This window comes from Peromyscus maniculatus, chromosome X (assembly GCF_049852395.1).
Source record: "Peromyscus maniculatus bairdii isolate BWxNUB_F1_BW_parent chromosome X, HU_Pman_BW_mat_3.1, whole genome shotgun sequence".
Taxonomy (NCBI): domain Eukaryota; kingdom Metazoa; phylum Chordata; class Mammalia; order Rodentia; family Cricetidae; genus Peromyscus; species Peromyscus maniculatus.
The window spans coordinates 111,829,238-111,850,359 of NC_134875.1; the positions used below are offsets into that span (position 1 = coordinate 111,829,238).

Genomic DNA, 21,122 nt, shown 5'->3' on the forward strand with positions numbered 1-21,122 from the left:
CATTTCAGGGACTTGTTTCTCTTTATGAAGTTAGGTGCTTTTATACTGCCAGATTTTTTTTTTTTTTAAATCCAGGCATAGGCTAAAGAGAGTTCAGCTTCTATTCTTTTTGTTTGTTTGTTTTGGGACAAGGTCTCACTATGTAGCTCTGGCTGTCCTAAAACACTCTTTGTAGACCAGGCTGACCTCAATCTCACAGAAATCAGTCTGCCTCTGCCTCCCAAGTGCTGGGATTAAAGGCGTGTGCCACCACCACAGGCCAGTATCTATTCTTTATGCAGCTTCTCAGGCTGTTCCTTGTTGCTTTTGACATTCATAGAATCTTTTAGCAGGAAGGGATCTTAGCAGGTCCTTATTTTATAAAAGATAAAAGTTAGGTTTTGAAAGAAGAAATGGAGCTTAAATCCTTATGTCTTTTTGGGATCCCAGGAGACAGATGACTTGATGTGATTCTTACTGTGGTTGCAACATGACTAAATTTAACTGATTAGATTATTCTCCAAGATAGAATAGAGGGAATGAGGCTATAATGTGTGTGTGTGTGTGTGTGTGTGTGTGTGTGTGTGCGCGTGAGTGCGTGCGAGTGTGCGTGTGTGCATGCGTGTGTGTGTGTGTGTGTGTGTGTGTGTGTGTGTGTGTGTGTGTGTGAATACTGGCACACATGTGCCATGGCAGGTATGACCATGGCAGGTATGCACATGGCAGGCAGAGGACAATTTTGGGGAGTTGTTTCTTTCCTTCTACCATGAGTTCTAGGGATCAAACTCAGGTCATCAGGCTTGCATGGCAGGTTCTTTTACCTGGTGAGCCATCCTGATGGCCCACAGTTAATATCTTAATAAATTTAGTTTCAAAACACTATTCTAAGGTTCTCCTTACTTACAGTGAGAGAGAATTTTCATAAAGCCAAGTTTTTAGGTTTGATAACAACTTTTAAAGTATGGAAAATATGGTAGTGGTTCAAAGTGGTTGTTTACAATATTTTGACAATATTGAAGTAGAAAAATAGTCTGATTATTTCTTGTATATTAGGTGACTTTAATGACATGTGTTTGAAGGAAAAATTCACTTAGACTTATTATTTGAAAAGAGTTTAGGACCATTTATCTATACTTATCTTCCACTCATGCTTAGTTTTATAGCATGTAATTTAGTGCCTAAGTTATGACAGAAAAATAAAAATATTTTTAATGTTTAGGTATCTTAATTTTTAACAAATTCCATCCTTAGCTAAACAGTTTCAAATTTAATTAAACATCTCAAATTATTTTAGGTCTACTTCTGGATATTCTGCAGAAAGACAGCTATCACATGATTTGGTTGCTGTTGGCAGGAAAAATGACAGTTTTCATCCAGTATTTCAGCATCTTGACTCACCTCAGAATCCTGAAAACAAACCTACAGAAGAATTTGCTCAGGAAATTATAGCACTAATCCATGAAGTTAAAGGTTGGTATAGTTTACCAAACATTATATGTAGCACAAAAATAATGTACCAATTTTTACAAGGTATAAATATCTTTGATGTAGTTTAATTGTAATTAATATTTCCTTTTAAGTAGGTCTAAGTTAGGAAATCTTTTGGAAAGAGTACCAGACATTCATTCAAGCCTAGTTGTTTTTTTTATGTATTTTCAATAACTTTCTGCTTCAAATGCTAGTGGAGTACAACTCATTAGTTAGTAAAAGATCAGCCTGATCCAAACAACAGGCATATTGAGAGCCTAACAAAGGAAGAAACAACAAAAACACATATAAATCCCAGATAATCTAGAAGTTAGGTTATTTTATGATATCACAACCCTCCCCCAGGGCCTTCCTAGGACTTTGTGCCATAAGCTTGTTGCTGTGTGATCAGTGGAAGATTTCATTCTTTGTGACATCAAAGAGTTCATTAGGGCTTTAAAGATTTGCAGTAAAGTTTTGCTTTTGATAATTTTTCACTAATTAGAAAAGCAGTGATGTAAAACAACTTTCCCTAGTAGTGTTGCATAAATTGTAGATATTCTAAACAACAGATTTTCAAGACTGTCAAAATTTTATTTGCTTTAATCTTTACCTTCATGACACATATTTTTAAAATAATTATTGGGCTGAAGAGATATCTCAGCAGTTAAGAGTACTAGCTGCTCTTAAAGAGGCTGCAGATTCCCAGCACCCACGTGGCTGCTTACAGACTTCTTTAACTCCAGTTCTAGTCTTCTTTTGGACTCTGCACATGGTGCACATACATACAGGCAAAACACTCAATACACATAAATAATACTTTTTAAAACTATTTTATCTGCTATCCCTTAAGTGAAGGTGTGTATATTTTGAATGAGGTAGTTTGGGGCTGAGGGTTTAGTTCAGTATTAAAGCAGTTTTCTGAGACTGTGCAAGACCCTGAGTTTGATCCCCCCAAACTTGAGAAAATATGAATAAAAAATAAAGTATACAGTTTGTCAGGAACAGTTCATACTCTCAGCTCCAACCCCTTTTCCCAAAGAAAGTATAGTTTTCAGAAAGTATGGTAGTATTTTACAGAAGAACAGAGTGTTCTAGAACAAGACTAGTGAATTAGGAGAGAAGATTGCTTGCATAACATTGGGACCAATTAAGTGTATTCTCCTTTCTGTACTATTAAGAGCTTGCAGCATAGCTAATTTTAGAATGTCTATGAATTGAAGTTAATGTAAAAGTGAAATGATGTTGGAAAGCACCCTATGGTATTTAAACAGAACGTTCAGCATTTGTTCAGAGATTATTTTGGTTAAATTGTTAGTTGATATAATTTTCACTGTTGTTGAATTGTGGAGTGTCTTTCTTACATTCTGGATAGAGTGTGCTCTTCCAGTGGAGAATGATTCTCACTTTGACAGTGTCATTCTTCTATACAAGAAAGCAAACATGGCAGATAGGAAGAAAATCTTTCAGTTCATAAGTCAAGTTTTTTAAAACTCTTGTTTGGGTTTAGGAAAGCATCTGAGCAGTACAAGTTAATATGCAAATGAAGTTTGGGTCCTGTTTCTTTTCAAAGGAGAACAATTTGGCCCCTTCTTGATCTTGAGCTGTATAGAATCGTTTTAATGGCAGTCAGTTTCACGTTGACATGGAGCTATTTGTTTCCTTTTCCAGCAAGTTGTTTTGCAGCATCTGATGTTACTTTAAATGAGCGTTTCTCAAGAATACATAACAGACATGGTGCAGATGTCAATCAAATGAATTTGAATTCAGATCCAGAATTTCACAGGTAATGATTAATTACTGTCTTTCCACTTACCTCATGAAAATAAACCTCAGAATAGATTGGGAAAGGTCCAGCTAAGCTTGTGTTCCTGGGTGTGGTATAGACTCTAGGGGTGTACTTTGTACATAAAAAGCAAGATCAGTATAAGCAGTTACTGGACCAGTACACATCGATGAAGTAGGTTGCATTAACGTCATTGACTAACACTGTTTGATCGTTGGGACTTTTAAAATATTTACCTACCTTTGATTCTGCTGTGTCTATATTAGTTGCCTACTGAAGTTAACATTGGAAGATTGGTTAAGCCATTGAAATCAGTTACTTTAAGTGATCACAAATGATTGTTTTGAGGTCTGAGGAAGAAAGAATGCCTTCTGCTGGCATTTGTCTTAGCATAACTGGAATACTAAATTGAATCAATCTTATAATGTTGTGTATCACCAAAATACAGTTTGAGGTCACAGTTACTAGTAATTAGAGAAGCACCAAAACTTCCCTATAGTGTGGTTCATAGGATATGTATGACCTAGTAGGTCTCCATACAGGTGAAAACCTAGCATGGTGGCATATGACATTAATCCCAATACTTGGGAGACAGAGGGAGGCAGATCTCTGAGTTGAAGGCAATAAGTTTCAGAACAGCCAGGGCTTCATTAGAAAACAAATAAACAAACAAAATAAATGAAAACCTGCCAACAGTAGGCTTCTTTTGCTTTCTTCAAGACCTACTGTTTTTATTCCAAATTCTATTCTGTAATAAAACAATCAAGGTATCAGTGCATAGGATAATTAGCATAATTATTTAATTATTTGCTTTTATTATTTTAGGAGAATAGATATGTCTTTGGCTGATCTTCAGAATAAACCGACTATGGTATACGAACCAGATAAGGTAAGTGAATACAATTATATTGATATAGTAGCAGGAAAAGGGTTTGTGATGGGGTCCAGAAAGGAGTTAAAGGTGTATGAAGAAAGGCTGATATCCAGGAATCTAAAATTGAAAAGGTGTAGTCTCCAAGTGACTGATTGCAGTCCAGGGTGGAGTGAAAATACCAAAAAAAAGACAAAAATTTTCTTTGAGATTATTAAGGATAACAACTTCGAAAAGTTGATTTAAAAATCACATTTAAGGGCGGTCATGGCCCACCTTTAATGCCAAGCACTTGGGAGGCAGAGGCAGGTGGATCTCTTGAGTTCGAGGCCAACCTGGTGTACAAAGCTAGTTCCAGGACAGCCAGGGCTGTTACACAGAGAAACCCTGTCTCAAATTTTTTTTTAAAAAAAATTAAAAAATAATTACATTTAATACTCATCCCCAGACTCTTCAGTGTAAAGTTTATAGAAAATACGATTGGTAACCATTTTTTCAAATCTGGCACATGGAATATATTTTTAATTGTATGTGAAAGAAATGCAAAGGAACCTGTAGCATTTGGTGCTACCCTGCTGTTTGCTATAGAATTTAAGAATGATTCTGTGGAATATAAACTAGCAAAATAATGAAAATAATACTAAATTTCTCCATTGTCATGTATGTGGCTCCTACCCAACACCTCCCCTTCCCACCTTCTCTTACTTTACTGATTAGGAAGACTGTTATGACTAACCAGGTTGTAAGACAAATCTTTAAAAGCATGTCAAATTCTAAATGAATTGTTAATTTTTCCTTTGAGACTGTTTCTGTAGTGAAGAGATTTTAATGTATTTTTGATAGACTGTATAAGTAATTTTTTTACTTACAAAGTTTTTATTAATACAGATAGCTTACTTTATTGAATGATACTGTGAGAAAATTTAACTATCTTTGTAGTCAACTTACAGAAAATTTGAAGTCTTAAAAAATCCATAATTCCTGTTGTATAACATGGTACATTTTAACAGTCTATCAGATGCAATTCAATATGCTTTTTTCATAATCCACAATATCTCTTTTATGTAAAAGTTCTAAATTCCCCCCATGGCCTTTTACAATTGGAGTTTTTAAATTTTGAATTTTTTTCAGTAAATGTTTTCCATATTCCATATATCATTTATTAATTTTAATGGCTATAACCATTTGTTTTGATTTGATTTATTTACCATAACTTGCTGGATCATTCTTTTCTTCCCTTTAAATTATTTTTACATTTAAGTTGTTTCCTTTTTGTTGTTTTAAATAGTTTTAAAGAGGCAGCCTTTTCTTTTGAATAGAATCCCAGAAGTAGGATTCCTGGTTCAATATTAAGAACTTTTCTAATGTCAGTTGAACTTTTCTAACATCAATTGTGTCTCAAAATATATTAGTTTATACTACCATTAGCAGGATGAGTATAAAATAATTAGGGACTTTTAATTAAGGTTCTTGTTAGAAATGGTCTCTGTGCAACTAACAGTAATGTGAACGGTTTGTATTCTGTCAAAATCCCTCAGACTCTGGTCAAAGTAATAGATCCAAATGACCTACGACATGACATTGAAAGGAGGAGAAAAGAGCGGTTACAGAATGAAGATGAGAACATTTTTCACATGGCTAGTCCTACAGAGAGGTAATCAGTAAATGAAAAATAGCCTGCTCTCAGGGAGCTTTTGGTTTCAGCAGTTTTTACATTTTTGTGTGATTAACGTTAGTCTAGGAATTTGAGTCTTCAGATCCATTTTATGTTTATTAAAGTATTTCAGTTGTTCATTGGTTATCACATGAAGTTAGATTTAAACATCAAAAACAATGGAGTGGGTGAATATTTGAGGTCTTTGTAATTCTAGAGAAGAGTATAATAGCTGTTTGAGTATTAGCAGGAGCCAGGACTTTATAGACTGTTCAGCTCAAGCAGATTGAAACTCTTAATAGGTGTGGACCCTTAGATTCTGTCTTAGTTTGAATGACTACAAAATTCTGAGGTCAGTACAATTCTCTTTGGGAACTCTTCTTGGATCTATGAAGTAGGCATGTGTAATAGAAGAGGTGGAAGAAGCCAGGAGTGGTGGGGCACACCATCAATCCTAGCGCTCTGGAGGCAGAGGCAATCCTGTCTCAGAAACAAAACAAGACCAAAAAAGAAAAAAGAACAGCAGAGGGAGACCTCAGTTTGAATCCCATTGACTCTGCCCATTTACAAACTGTTTGTCAACAGATTTCATCAATCTTTAGGAATCTCTCCATACTATAATGATAAGACCAGGTTATTCTTCAGGGGTGCTATACTATTATGTCACTGGTGTCTTAAGTTATGCCATGTATAGCAAAGAGATCATCATCATCATATCACGTTTTTGTATTCAACCTCACACCTCTTTGCAGGGGTCTTTAGTCATCTAAATTGGCCCCAGTCTACCTCTAGTTCTGAGAACTGGTGGAACCTATGGCAACTATGTGACACCATATAATTCTGAGGAGTAATTGAATGAGATAATTTCTAGTTTGGGCAAGAGTCCTTAATCAGTTTGAATCTCTTCAGAAGCAGGGATATGAATAGAAAGAGATAGTGCTAATTGTTTTTCCATGATCCTTAGTATCAACTCTTAAAACATTTAAATATTTGACTAGATTTTTAAATCAACTCCAAACCTAACTAGCCTTAGTCAAAATATGTGGAGCTTGTTTTAACTGGACTTGATTGTGATAGTAAGTTTGGGACTGATTAAAAGATAGTGAAACTATGTGGTTTGGCATATAAAACAATTGGAATATATAAAAATTTTGTCCTTTGTTGGGCAAAAGTCACCAATTTCATAATATGATATGCTTAACACATGGTATTACTGTGTTTCAAGTAACAAGCTGTCTATTGTGGGGTTTTTTGGCTGAAAAAGCTTTAGAAACACAGTGTACCAAGAAATAGATTTATTGAACATTTATGATGATAACTATATCATAAATGCTCCTGGGTATATCTTTACCCTTTGAGATGATTAGAGCTTGAATGCTGGCATTCTACTTGGGTTCAGTGCCCAGCTCTAAGAATCCTTGCTTTGTAAATGATTTGGGGTAGGCTACCTAGCCTCTGTTTCCTCATCTGTGAAATAGGAGTGAGAACTATGCTTAGCGCATAATAGTGATCAGGATTAAGTAAAATGTAGCTGGCTAGTGTTAATCTTGTTAATGTTAGCTTTGAGGACAATGTTGTAGCATGAAACATGAGAATTTTTTAAAAATTTCAGTATTCTTTGCCATAAAATTCACCCTTTATAAGTAAGCGTTTGAGTTGTTTTTATTATATTCACCGAGTTGTATAAGAACCACTTATCTCAAAAATATTTTGTCACTCCAGAAAGAAACAGTGTATTCAGCTGTGGAACCCCACCCATCATTTTTTCTTTTTCCCTTCCCTGGCAACCACTGTTACATAGTCTGTGGATTGGCTATTCTCAACATTTCATATAAATGCAGTAATATAATGTTTGGCTTTTTGTGACTTCTTATTTTATGTAGCATGTATTAAAAGTTTATCCATGCTATAACACAAAGATTTCTTTTATGGCTAAATAATGCTCCATTGTATGGATGTGTCACATGTTGTTTATCCATTTATCAGTTGATGGACTTTGGATTTGTTTCCACTTTTTGGTTATTGTGAATAAATAGTGTTGTGAACATTTTGTGTGCAAGTTTTTGTGTGGTCATGTCTTCATTTTTATTAACTATATACGCACATGTAGAATTGAGGAGTTAGGTGGTTATTGCCAAACTGTTTTCCAAAGTGACTACATCATTTTACACTCTACCAGCAATGCATGAGAGGTTCAGTTGTCCATACCTGTGGAGTTCTTTGTGGTTTTTTTTGGTTTTTTGGTTTTTTTTTTTGCTTTTACTTTTTTAAATGATACCAGATCTAGGGAGATTGCTCAGTGTGTAAAGGTGCCTGTTGTCAAGGCTCTGGAACCCATGTGGAAGAAAAAAGCTGAATCCCACATGTAGTTCTCTGACCTGCACATGTGTATCATAGCAGGGGCATGCACACATTTACACATGAATATATACACCTATACAAACACACAGTCCAAATAAACATGAAATTTATAATTTTTAAATGATGTAGAATTGCTCATCTTTGACTCAGTTCAATTTCCTTATTAAAGTAAAATTTATCCTTTTATCTTAGAAATGAAGTTTGGTTTCATTTTTACTTAAGTAAATTCCAATATGTTTCTAGAGAAATTCAGATAAAGCATAATGTCTTAAATCATAGGATTGGCTGGGTGGCGGTGGCACACACCTTTAATCCCAGCACTTGGGTGGCAGAGCCAGGCGGATCTCTGTGAGTTCCAGGCCAGCCTGGTCTACAGAGTAAGTTCCAGGAAAGGCACAAAGCTACATAGAGAAGCCCTGTCTTGAAAAACAAACAAAAAAAAATCATAGGATTTAGTGATTTCCTCCTACGGAATCTCAATTAACTTGTAAGTTATGTGAAGGTTATCTGTGTTTCTTCACCACTATATTTCATTGCCTTATTTGTTGAGTGCGTAAAGACTTTATAGAGCAGTGGACTGGGCCGATGATACTTTAGCTGTAAGGCATCTTTATCTGGATTACTGTTCCTTAAAGTCTTGGGATCCTTTGCCAGCAAGCTTAATTCTTTGGCATTCCATACAATGTACACGACCTTGCTGTTCTTGTTGGGTCCTCAGTATGACCAATATCTTACCTTGATGTCTCCAGGTCTTACGATGTCTTCCAAGTCTTCTGACACATGATTTCTCCTTCTTCTAACCAGAGTTACAATGTAATTGAGATGTGTTATATAGGTATGGGCTATGTGTAAATATGAAGCTTAAAAATTATATCAGTGAACTTCAAAAGTACATGAAACTATCAAAACCTTATTTTTCTCTAGGGAACTTATGGGGAAAGATGGTTTATACTAAACTAGGGTGAACTTCATAAAGGTCTTTTCATATACAGGAGATAAATAATTTCCTTGTTGTTAAGTGACATTTCTATGTGTTGGGGACACAAAGCTCTTGACTTCTTGGCACTTGGAACTTAATGGCACTTGGAACTTAATGGTAGGAGAAAGAAAATGTCAGTGGAATGGTAGGTTAAAAACTAAGGTAGAAATGGAAATTCAGCAGGAAGAGTGACTTGTGTGATACGGTTTTACAATTTTAGTGGGCATATGAATCGATTGAAGGAGTCAGCCAGCTACATCATACCTGAGAGTGTAATACTTCAAAACAGAGAACCAGATGCAAAAATGTTAAGGCAAAAACATGTTTCTTCCTGGCTAAAGACTAGAATTATGTCTGGTAGGGTTACAGTAAAGTAGAAAGAGGAGAGGGAGACTGGGGAGATGGCTCAGTGGGCAAAGCACTTGCTGAACAAGGCTTACCTAGATTTAGGTCCTCAGAATAATCCTATTGTGCTCCTACTGGGAGACAGGAGGCAGAGACCAGGTACCTGGAGGCTTGTGGACTAGCCTGAAAGCAACAGTGAACAAACAAGAGACCTGGTTCCCAGCAAGGTGGAAGGTGAAGAAGGATACCCTAAGTCATCATCTGACTCTCATATATGCCCTGTAGCACATGTGTGCCTGCACCTACGTAAACTTAGAGATATGTAAAAGTATACAAGGCATACAAAAGGTTAAAAGTTAGTAGATGAGGCCTAATCATGAAGCACTTTGAAGGACAAGAAGATTATTTTACAGTGAATGAAATTAGAAACATTTAAGGTTCTAACTAAAGAAAAGACATAATCTCTTAAATTTTAAAAGGATTACTATAGCTGCAGGATAGAAAATGGGCTGTAAGAATTATAGAAAAAAATCATATTTAATGGCTTATTTCACTTTCATAATGCTTAAGTTTCATTCATGTCATGTTTTATGTCAATGTTTCTTTCCTTAAAAACTTCATTTTAAGGCTGGAATAGTCTTTGGATATACCATATTCTATTTACTTGGTTGTTTGTTTTTTTAATGGATATTTGTGGGTTTTCTACCTTTTGCCTTTTATAAGTAGTGCTGTTAGGAACACTCAAGTATTCTGTCTTTTTATTGTAGCCTTTCTATTCTAGTGAATATAAGATAGCATCTCACTGTGGGTTTGTTTTGCATTTCCCTAATGATTAATGATGAAATTTTTTCATAGGCTTTTTGGCCATTTATATGTCTTATGTGGAGAAATTTTTCTTCAAATCCTTTGCCCATTTTTATAATCAAATTAAAGTCTTTATTGCTGAGGTATAATAGTTGGGAGGGTTGTTTTTGTTTTGAGACAGACAGGGTCTCACTATGAAGTCCTGGCTGGCCTAGAACTCACTATGTAACTCATGCTGGCCTCAAACTCAGAGAGACCAATCTACTTTGCTTCCTAAGTGCTGCGATTAAAGGCATGATACCACACCTGGATAAAAAGAGTTCTTTATTATTCTCCAGGCCAGTGAGAGGGTTCAGTGGGTAAAGGTACTTTTACCAAACTTGACAACCTGAGACGTACATATTTTCCTTTGACCTCCACGTGTGTGATTTGGCTCATCTACACAAAATAATAAAATATAGTAACATGTTAAGAGTTCTTGATGTATTCTAGATACTACAGTTGGAGTGTTACTTACTGGAAATGCTTGTGACCAGAAATGATTCAGATCTTAGATTATTTGGAGTACCTGCATATATAATCAGCTACTGTGGGTAGAAGGGCCCCATAACTAAACATGAAATTCATTTATGTTCTTTCATTCATATACAGGAGGAAATTTTATACAGTATTTTAATGTGCCTGTTTTTTGACTGTGACTTGTCTTATATGGTCAGGTGTAGAATTTTTCTTCATGTTGGTTCTCAGAAGGCTTCAGATTTTGGAGCATTTCAGATTTTCATTTTAGGGATTTTCAACCTGTATTTCTTTATTGGATATGTTTTGCAAAGAGAATTTTTAAAACATAAGGCATTTGTAATTTTGCCAAATAGAAATGAGCACTTCTAATATTTAGTCTATTTTTGGTGTTTATCTTTTTTATAGGCATATATGTGTGCTTTTTAAGTACTGAAATTATCCTCAATGTATAGTTTTGCAGTTACACACTGCTATTTAGACTTAGTATTACATCACAAACATTTTATCAGGGCAGCAGTTTTCTGACCATTTAAGAGACCCTGAAGTCTTATTTTGTGTCAGGTTCTGGGGTCAGTGATGGGACCACAAATAAACCATCCATGGTGGTATTCAAAGCTTATTCCATTAAACACACAGGTATTAGCAGTGGCTACAAATAGGAGAGATAGGTGTTAGGACCTCTAAATGCTGTATGTGTCACAGTAGGGTTATCTATTCTACCTCAGAGGAGTTTAGGAAATTTTTGGACAAGGTATGAATGGAGCCAAACTTTGAAGTTAATCTAAGTGGAAGAAAATGATCACAGAAGGAATTGCAGGTACAAAGTTATGGAAGCAGGAAAGATCATGGTATGTTCTGGGAACTATATATACACGGTTAATTATTTCAAGTTCAGTATGTGTGTTTGGGAGGTTGGAGGAAAGCAGGTAGTAAGGCCATAAAGAGCCAGGGCATAAAAGACATGGGAAGTCATGAAGACTGAATTTTATCCCCTACAAAGTTCATGGGAGGGGCTGAAGCAAGGCAGTTGGCTCCCTAAGGAACAGGCCCTGTAGAAGACATAGGAAAGATCTTAAGGAGTGTTGCGGGAGCCAGGTGGTGGTGGTGCACACCTTTAATCCCAGCTCTTGGAAGGCAGAGCCAGGTAGATCTCTGTGAGTTCGAGGCCAGCCTGGGCGACAGAGCGAGATCCAGGACAGGTGCCAAAACTACACAGACAAACCCTGTCTCGAAAAATAAAAAAAAAAAAAAAGAAAGAAAGAAAAGAAAAAAGAAAGAGTGTTGTGGGGAGATGTGGGATATGACAAGGAAAGGAATTGCCAAAAGCTATAGAAATGAGCCTTCCAGGATCTTCTTACCAAGCAGACCTGGGAGAGCCCGTTGTGACCTTAAGATCCCTCACATTGTGAGGAGCTGGGAGCCTGTCCTTTGCAGTTTTGCCAGTGAGGTGACCATGTTCTAGTCTCCTACCTTACCTCTGAAAAATGGGCTGGATCATAAGCCATTGATACTTCTGCCAAGAATCTCAGGAAGTAGGGGCGGGGGAGGCAGTGATACTTTTTCCTAAGGGGGTGGAAACTTACATATATCAGCTACAGCCTCCAGGAATCCTGTCCTTGGATCTCAGAGTGAGACCCCTAGTACAAGGAATGTTGTTTTTCCTCTATTGCTAACTTCCAGCTTAGTTAAATAATGCTTGTTGAAAACATCAGTCTTAATGACTGTCATTTATAATTTTAGTAGTGACAGATCATTGAAATTTTACTGTTGTGTTACGTGTCTCAAGTTTTTTTTCTCTTTAACTGATTAAAGTAACAAGATTCTTTCTTTCCCTTTATTAGGAATCATCAGTGTCCCAGTTCTTCAAAGGTGAAGACTATTCGTGCTGATGGATTTCAAAAGCCTCCACATTTTATAAAATCAAATTTTAGAAAATTTATTCAGAAACCTTACATAGTAAGATTGGAGTTTCAAGTTTTTCATTTTTGTGCATTATAAATATATATACATATATACATACTTTTCAAAGTGCTTGTAATTTTATTATGTGTTATAACAGTGTTGAGGCTTAAAAGAATTTATGACAGAAGAAAGCTCTTCTCTTGATTTAGTAGAAATTTCATTTGTTATAGCACTAATTTTCTTAAATGTTTTGGTAACAACTTCATTAAAATAGGACTTACACACTATAAAGTTAATTTATTTCAGGTGTATAATTTGGTGATTTTTAGTAATTCTTCAAGATGTGTTGTAGTCATCACTGTAGTCCAGTTGTTGGACTTAAGACAGGATTTCACTTGGTTGCTCAGGCTAAGCAGTGGAACTTGCTGTACACTCCAGGCAATCCTCCACTTTGTAACCCATCTTCCTTCACTCCCTGAATGCTGGGATTACAGGCATATGCTACCATGCCTGCATAGGATATTGTCATTACCCAGTAAGAGCTCTCATGCCTGCTTAATTATTACATGTTTCCATCCCCACAAAACCACTACTCTCTCGATTTTAAAGATTTGCTTATAGAATAGATCATGAAGTAATAACCAACAGCTCTTCTGTAAGTGATGACTAAATGATGGGAGGCAGTTAGTTTGTAACATAATATTAGAAGTAATATCCCATTACTTGACCATACGGTTATTACAAGAAGCAAGCTACTAGATCATGCCCACAAAGAGAAGGATCATTGATGGAAATTATTAGGAGCCATGTCAGCAACTGCTTAGTACAATCCTCCCTCTGGCCAGACTCCACAGAGATGGATTAAGTAGAAGGTAATAAGACTATTGATTTTAGAAATAGGAAACTGGAGAAAGGATACCATCTTAATTGTTTCTGCTAGAGGATTCAGGTTCTCTGTAGTTAGATTGCTAATGTGGTTCTTTCTCTTATTTCTGGGCCTTCCCAAGCTATTGTAAGAATATCACCTTCAGTCGATTAAAGTCTATGTTAGGCTAACTTGTCTACCAGCAGTGTGGAGAGTTTGTGGGTTTTCTTGGACAATAGACAACCTTTGCCAAGTCCTAATGGCAATGGGTTTCTTTCTTTCAAAGATGCATACATGAGTCAATATTAGATTTATAGTCCACTTTCCAGAAGTTAATCATTGTGTTATACAGAGTGTTTTTTTTCACACTTCTCACAGGCATGAATGAAACTGGCCCCTCACAAACTAGCATGGGTCATATGAGAGAAGAAGTATGTAAGCTCCATGCTCCCTGATTCGGGGTCTTATCTTCAAATATATGTCTTAATTGGTGAGAATAGTTTTTAAAGTAACCCTTAAGGTATATTAACCCACATTTTTATTATTACTTTTTATTCAGAATTATGCTATGCAGAGAAAAGATGGCATTACTCAGAAGATATTTAGAGTTGAAGAAAATCATCAAAATAGAAGAGGCTCTAAAAGATCTTTCAAGGTACTGAGTGTTGTTTTTCATTTATGTCTGACCATGAGCTTATATATTGGAAGTAATGTTGCATTAATAAATTAAAAGCTATTTTTGTGGTATTTTAAACAATAACTATAAACTAGTGTTTTGGTTTCTGTGAATATTTCTAGAATGTATACTTAATGATTACTAGTTTAATAGTGATGTTTAATCAGAATTTGACTTTGAATTTCATTTTTACTAGGGGAACCCTTTTTTCAAATAATAATGTAGCTGTTTCTAGAAATTACCAAAGATTTAAGACTTAGTAGGGCAGAGTAGATTCCATGTGTAAACATGTGGGCTGGGTCACTTCTCAAACTGTCCTAGGAGGTTGCTTGGAAATGCAACTAGCCCCAAGGAGAGTATGAGATGAGGGAGGGAGGGAGGGAGGGCGGGAGGGAGGTTTGTAGAATTGCTGGGAAAGTTTGCATAAGATTGGTTTATGTCTGACAAAACTAAAGATTCTGCCTTCTTCCCACCTCCAGTACAAAATAAGATCAAAACCGAAACTATTTATAGTCTTCTATGTCTACTATACTGGACAATATATAGGCAGAATTTAGTTTTCATCATTCATACAATTAATATTTGCTATTTTATGGTAAAGAAAAGTGAATAAATTGTATGTTATTTAAGTGTCTGTAAGGGTATGCACATATGTTCAGGCCCCCATGGAGGCCAGATGAAAGTATTAGATACCCTGGAACTGGAGTTGCAGGCAGTTGTGAGCTACCCAACTTGAGTGCTGGGAACTGAACTTGGATCCTCTGGGAAGAGTGGCAAATCCCATCTTCCCAGTCCCAGGAATAAAGTTTAAAGGTTTTGATTTATAGGTGTTTTTACTTAATATCTTTCCCCCTTCGCTTGTACTTGTCATAATCACCATAAATCAAAAAAATAAACTTAGCTAATTAGAACTTTTGAAGATATATTTTTAGTATGATAAATACCAAGAATTTATTTCAACTTCTTTTATCTTTTCTCTTCGTGTGTGTATGTGTTTGTGCATGCAGATGCACATGTACAAGCATTTGGAGACCAGCCGTAGACGTTGGATGACTTCCTTAGTTGTCCTCCACTTTATTTTTCTTTTATTGATAAATTTTCTTCTTTGACAACTTTAGATGCATATATAATACATTCAGGTTACTTTTGCCCCAACTGTGTCTTTTACTCCCACCCGTCTGCCCCCTACTTTCTTATAAATGTGTTTTTGTCTTGTGTCCCACAGAGTTTAGGGGTATATGTATGACTTTGGGTTTGAAACTATCCATTATACTCTGGTGGGCTTATCAGTGGCAACATAACTGGGTACTATGCCTCCCCTTTCCCAGAATGTTAGTTTCTTTAGTGTGTATTAGTGTGCATTTCTATAGTGTGTGATAGGGCCTTATGCTCTTCTTTCCCATCTGTAGCTGACTATTATTAGATGTGCTAGTTTATGATTGCCTTGGTTGTATCATGCTTAGAAAATGGCATTCCCCAGCCCTTCTCATTATCTTACAGCTCTTACGTTCTTTCTCCCCACTCCTTTCCACAGTGTCACGTTGACCTAGCTTCCTTTTCTGTTGCTATGAAAAAGCACTGACCAAAATCATCTTTGGGGTAGAAAGGGTTTATTTGGCTCACAGGTTACAGTCATCATCAAGGGAAGCCAAGGCAGCAACTGAAGCGGAGACCGTGGAGGAATGTTACTTATTGGCTTGCTTTCTATGGTTTGCTTAGCCTACCTTCTTACACAGTTGAGAACCACCTGCTCACGGGCAGCACTACACAGTGAGATGGACCCTCCCACTTCAAACATTAATTAAGAAAATTCCCCACAGACATGCCACAGTCTCATCTGATGGATATAGTTCTTCAGCTGAGGTTCCATCCTTCCAGACGACCCTAGTCTGTGTCTGGTTGACATTAAAAAACCTGCCAGTACATCATTGTCTACTCTTCACAAAAACACATCAGTCACTATTAAACTGTGATGTTTTCTTTCTTGCTTATCTTTAAAATCTCATGTTAATGTAAAACACAAAGTTTAAAAGTCCCTGTTTGAACAGTTTTCTTCCCAGTACCCCCCTCCACTTTGATTTTGCCTGTATGCTGCTGTCCCTACTCCCTTAAGGCAACAAAGTCCACTGTCCACTCTTGGGCTTCCTGGATTCCATAGATATTCAAAGTTAAACACATAAAATAAAGAGTTGCGGCTAGAATCTGCACATAAGAGAGACCATGCATTATCTTTCTGGGCCTGGATTACCTTGAATACGTTTTTTCTAGTTTCATCCATTTCCCTGCACTTTCCTAATTTTCATTTTTCTTCATAACTGAATAAAATACCATTGTGTATGTATACTACAGTTTGATTATCCATTCATCAGTTAATGGATATCTAGGCTGATTCTGTTTCCTAACTATTGTGAATAGAGGTACCATGATTATGGATGTGCAAATGTCTCTGTAGTAGGATTTAAATTTCTTTGGAGTGGTATAGCTGGGTCATATGGTAATCTAATTTTTTTAAAGAAACTCCAGACTGATTTTTAAAGTGGGTACACTAGTGTAAACTTCCACTGGTGTTGTATAAATGGTCCCCTTTACCCACAACCATGCCAGTGTTTGTTGTCCTTTGTATCTTTAATGACACCCAGTCAGACTCAGGGGAGATAGACTCATAAAGTAGCTTTATTTTTTAAAAATTTACATGTATGGGTGCTTTCCATGCATGTATGTCTGTATACCATGTGCAGACAGTGCTCGTAGAGACTAGAGAGGGTGTCAAATTCCGAAACTGGAGTTATAGGCAGTTATGAGCTGCTGTGTGAATGCTGGGAATAGAACTGTGGTCTTCTGGAAGCCTTAACTGCTAAGCCCTTTCCAGCCCTTAAAATAGTTTTAAAATATATTTCCCTGATGACTAAGTATAGTGAACACTTTTAAAAGTGTTTTCTAGCTATCTGTATTTCTTCTTTTGAGAACCCTCTGTTGAGTGAGTCCCTTAGCCCATTTGGGTTGTTTGTTTTTATGGAATTTAGATTTTTGAGTCCCTTCTATATTCTAGTTAGTAATTCTTATCAGATACATAACTGACAAATATTTTCCCTCATTCTATGGGCTGCCTCTTTATTCACTCAATGGTTTCTCATACTATGCAGAGGTTTTTTTAGTTTCACCAGATCCCAGTTATTAGTCATTGGCCTTATTTCCTGTGCTATTAGTCTTATTCAGAAAATCTTTATGCATATATGTTGAAAACCCTTAGACCTATATGTTGAAGTATACTCTTTACTTTCTCATTTAGCAGATTCAGGGTACCAGATCTTATATTGAGGTCTTTGATCCATTGGAGTTGACTTTTGTGCAGGATGAGACATCAAAAAAATTGAGAGATCTCAACTAATGATGCATCTAAAGACCTTGGGGGAAAAAACAGGAAAAAAAAACTGGACAAAATAGTAGAAGGGAAGAAATAATTAAAATCAGTGTAGAAATTAATGAAACAGGAACAAACAAAAATGCAAAGAATCAGTGAGACAAAGAATTTGTTCTTTGAGAAAATAAAGAAGATTGATAAATCCTTTGCCAGATTAACTCAAAGGAAGAGAACACTCAGAATAATAAAATTAGTTATGAATAGTGAGATATGAAAATAGGTATCAATGAAATGAAAATCATAAGGACATACCTTGAAAACCTATATTCTACTAGAAGGAATGGATGAATTTCTAGATGCATATGACCTACCAAAATTAGACCAAGGTGAAATAATGTTAAAAAGACAAACCAGCTGGGAGGTGGTGGTGCACGCCTTTAACCCCAACACTTAGGAGGCTGAGGCAGGTGGGGCTCTGTGAGTTCAAAGCTGGCCTGGTCTACAGAGCAAGGTCCAGGACAGCCACGGCTACACAGAGAAACTCTGTCTTGAAAAACAAACAAACAAAAAATGTAATAAAAATTCTCACACCAAAATCTTCCAGTGCCAGATGATTTAATTGAAAAATTCTATTAGACCTTCCATGTTGCTGGAGAGCTTCTCTCCAGGTTCCACCAAGCCCCACAGTCCCACAATCCACGTATAAAATAATCACTCAGACGCTTATATCACTTATAAACTATATGGCCGTGGCAGGCTTCTTGCTAACTGTTCTTATATCTTAAATTAACCCATTTCTATAAATCTATACCTTGCCATGTTGCTCGTGGCTTACTGGTACTTTACATGTTGCTTGTCCTGGCGGCTGCAGTGTCTCTCCCTCCTTCTTCCTGTTTCCCCAATTCTCCTCTCTCCTTGTCCTACCTATACTTCCTGTCTGGTCACTGGCCATCAGTGTTTTATTTATATAGAGCGATATCCACAGCACTTCCAAAAAATTAACACCAGTACATTCAAATTATTTTATAAAGTAGAAAAGAAAGGGATGCTTCTAAACTTTTTTACAAAGCCAGTATTGTCCTAATACCAAACTGGACAAAGACAGCAACAACAAAAATAAAAGAAAAATAAAGCTCAATCTACCTGATGTACATAGAAGTAAAATAAAATATATCAGTAGTTGCATATTTTCTGAATTAAATAAAAAATGTGTTTGTCTTAGTCACGTTGCCATCATTCCAGTGATACAGGGATAGTTCAAAATATGGAAATCAATAAATGTAATTCACTGCCTAAATGAATGCAAAGATAGAAATCACATGACCAGTGCAACCCTTCATGATAAAAGTCATGGGGTTCGTGTTGCTGGAGAGATAGCTCAGCAAAGATCACTCATTACTCTTGGAGAAGACTTAGGTTTGGTTTCCAGCACCTGGTAGTTTACAAACATTCATAACTCCAGTTCCAGGGGATTCAGTTCCATTTTCTGGCCTCTGTTGGCACTGTATTCATGTAGTGCACATATCCACATTCAGGCAAAACAAATCTAAAAAAATAAGTCATGAAGAGGTTAGAGATGGAGGGAACATACCTCAACATGATAAAGGTTTTATGTCACAAACCTAGCCAGCTTCATCCTAAATGAAGAAAAAAAGCATTCCCACTAAGATCAGGAACAAGGCAAGGATGTCCACTCTCCACTGCCATTCTGTATAATGCTTAAAATTGTCACTAGAGCTGTAAGATAAAAGGGATACACATAAGAAAAGTCAAATGAGTCCTTTTTGCAAATTCAGTCTTTACTCTAGATATTCCATCAAAATAAACCTCGTAGAACTGAGAAAACACTTTGGTGAGGTGACAGAGTATAAAATTAATATGCAAAATTTAGTAGCCTTCCTGTATACCAATGACAGACATACTGAAGAAATCGATAAAATCTCATTCAGAACACCACACACACAGAATACCTGAGAATAAACTTAACTAAAGAAACAAAAACAATTCTAAGACAATGCTGGAAACAGTTGAGGAAGACACAAGAACATAGAAAGAGCTCACATGCTTATGGATCAGAAGATTCAGTAGTGTGAAAATCACTGGCCTTCCAAAGGCAATCTGTAGATTCTTGGGACATTTGTCATAAACGTAGAAAAGACAATCTTAAAATGTATATAGAAGCACAAAAGACCCAAGGATAACCAAAACAACTGAACAAAAAGAATAGTGTAGGAGGTATCAACATATATAATTTCAGGCTGTACTACAGATCCATAGTAATAAAACTAGCATGGTACTTGTAAAAAAATAAACACAGATCAATGGAATAAAGGACCTGAATATAAGTTCATGCTAAAAGATACCAAAAATAGACACTGCAGAAAAACAATAGCTTACAACAAATGGTATTGGGAAACTTGAGCATCAAAATGTAGAAGAATGAATCTAGATCCACCTTCCTTTCTGAAACAGTGTCTCATTGAACCAGGAACTCAACAGTTCACATAGGCTGGCTTGCCAATAGACTCCAGGGATCTGCCTATCAGTACCTCCCTAGCGCACCCCATCCCTGGCATTTATAGTCAGGTACTGGAGATCTGAACTTGAGTCCCCATGCTTGCTTAGCAGGTTCTTGACTGACTGAGCCATCTCCCTAGGCTCATTACTAACCGTTTCTAAAAACTATTTTCTATAGAGCAAAGCTGTTTTTTTTTTAAAAGTGCAGAAAATAAACTAGTATCTAGTTTGAAGAAATTATACTTTAGCGCTGGTATTAATGCATTTTTAAAATATCTGTGGTGCCTAGAATCAAGGGCTGTTGTGAATATTATTCTCCTGTATGTTATACTATTAGATTAGATTGGGGAACTGTATTTTTAACATTTAATTTTTTTGGATCCTTTACAGAACTTTTTGGGTGGCAGATTCCAGCCCCATTTTAAGTCACATCTGGTACAGAAGAGCTTTTATATTCAGGCTAAATACCAGCGTTTACGGTTTGCTGGACCAAGGGGATTTATTACCAATAAATTCAGAAACAGATTTCTGAGAAGAAAAAAGGTTAGTTTGACAACCTTTTAAAAATATTGAGTAACTTTAAATGTTTGTTAGATAATTGGGTTTTTCATCTAGTTTAAGAAACAATCTAGATTTTTAAAATGTTTACATTACATGGTAATTGAGTGAAAACTTCAAGATTAATGCTGATAGAAGTGTGAAACTATTTAAATTTAAAATACTTTTAGCCATTCTACCTGAAACAATTTGAATACGCCAGCTTGTTGTATGACGAAACTTTTCCTGGGGAGATGTAACATATGTGTCTACCTACCGCAGATAGGAAACCTCTGACAGACTAAAGACAGATACCACCAGAGTCCCACTAGGTGAGCCAGTGAGTTTTACTGGGCTTACTTGCAGGATTAGAAATGACTCAAAGACAGCTGCTTCATCAAAGCCCACCCAAGCATGAATGACAGTTCACAAACCTGGGAACCTGGAGCACACTGCACAGCCTGCAGGCAGCTCAGCAGGTGGGAGAGTGCTTTTCCAG

General features: G+C 36.4%; 1 protein-coding gene across 5 annotated transcripts in view; it reads left to right on the top strand.

Moving 5' to 3' along the window:
- The window catches only part of Bclaf3 (BCLAF1 and THRAP3 family member 3), a 66,768-nt gene that overhangs the window by 26,333 nt on the left and 19,313 nt on the right, over positions 1-21,122 (top strand). For 4 of the 5 annotated variants that reach the window (XM_015992137.3, XM_015992139.3, XM_076562071.1 and 1 more), the window contains exons 5-11: positions 1,274-1,449; positions 3,118-3,232; positions 4,058-4,121; positions 5,642-5,757; positions 12,607-12,721; positions 14,092-14,187; positions 20,477-20,629. In XM_015992137.3, the coding sequence (XP_015847623.1) occupies positions 1,274-1,449; positions 3,118-3,232; positions 4,058-4,121; positions 5,642-5,757; positions 12,607-12,721; positions 14,092-14,187; positions 20,477-20,629 (835 nt within the window). The remainder of the gene's footprint in view (positions 1-1,273; positions 1,450-3,117; positions 3,233-4,057; positions 4,122-5,641; positions 5,758-12,606; positions 12,722-14,091; positions 14,188-20,476; positions 20,630-21,122) is intronic. The other variant, XM_015992140.3, reaches the window with a different exon arrangement.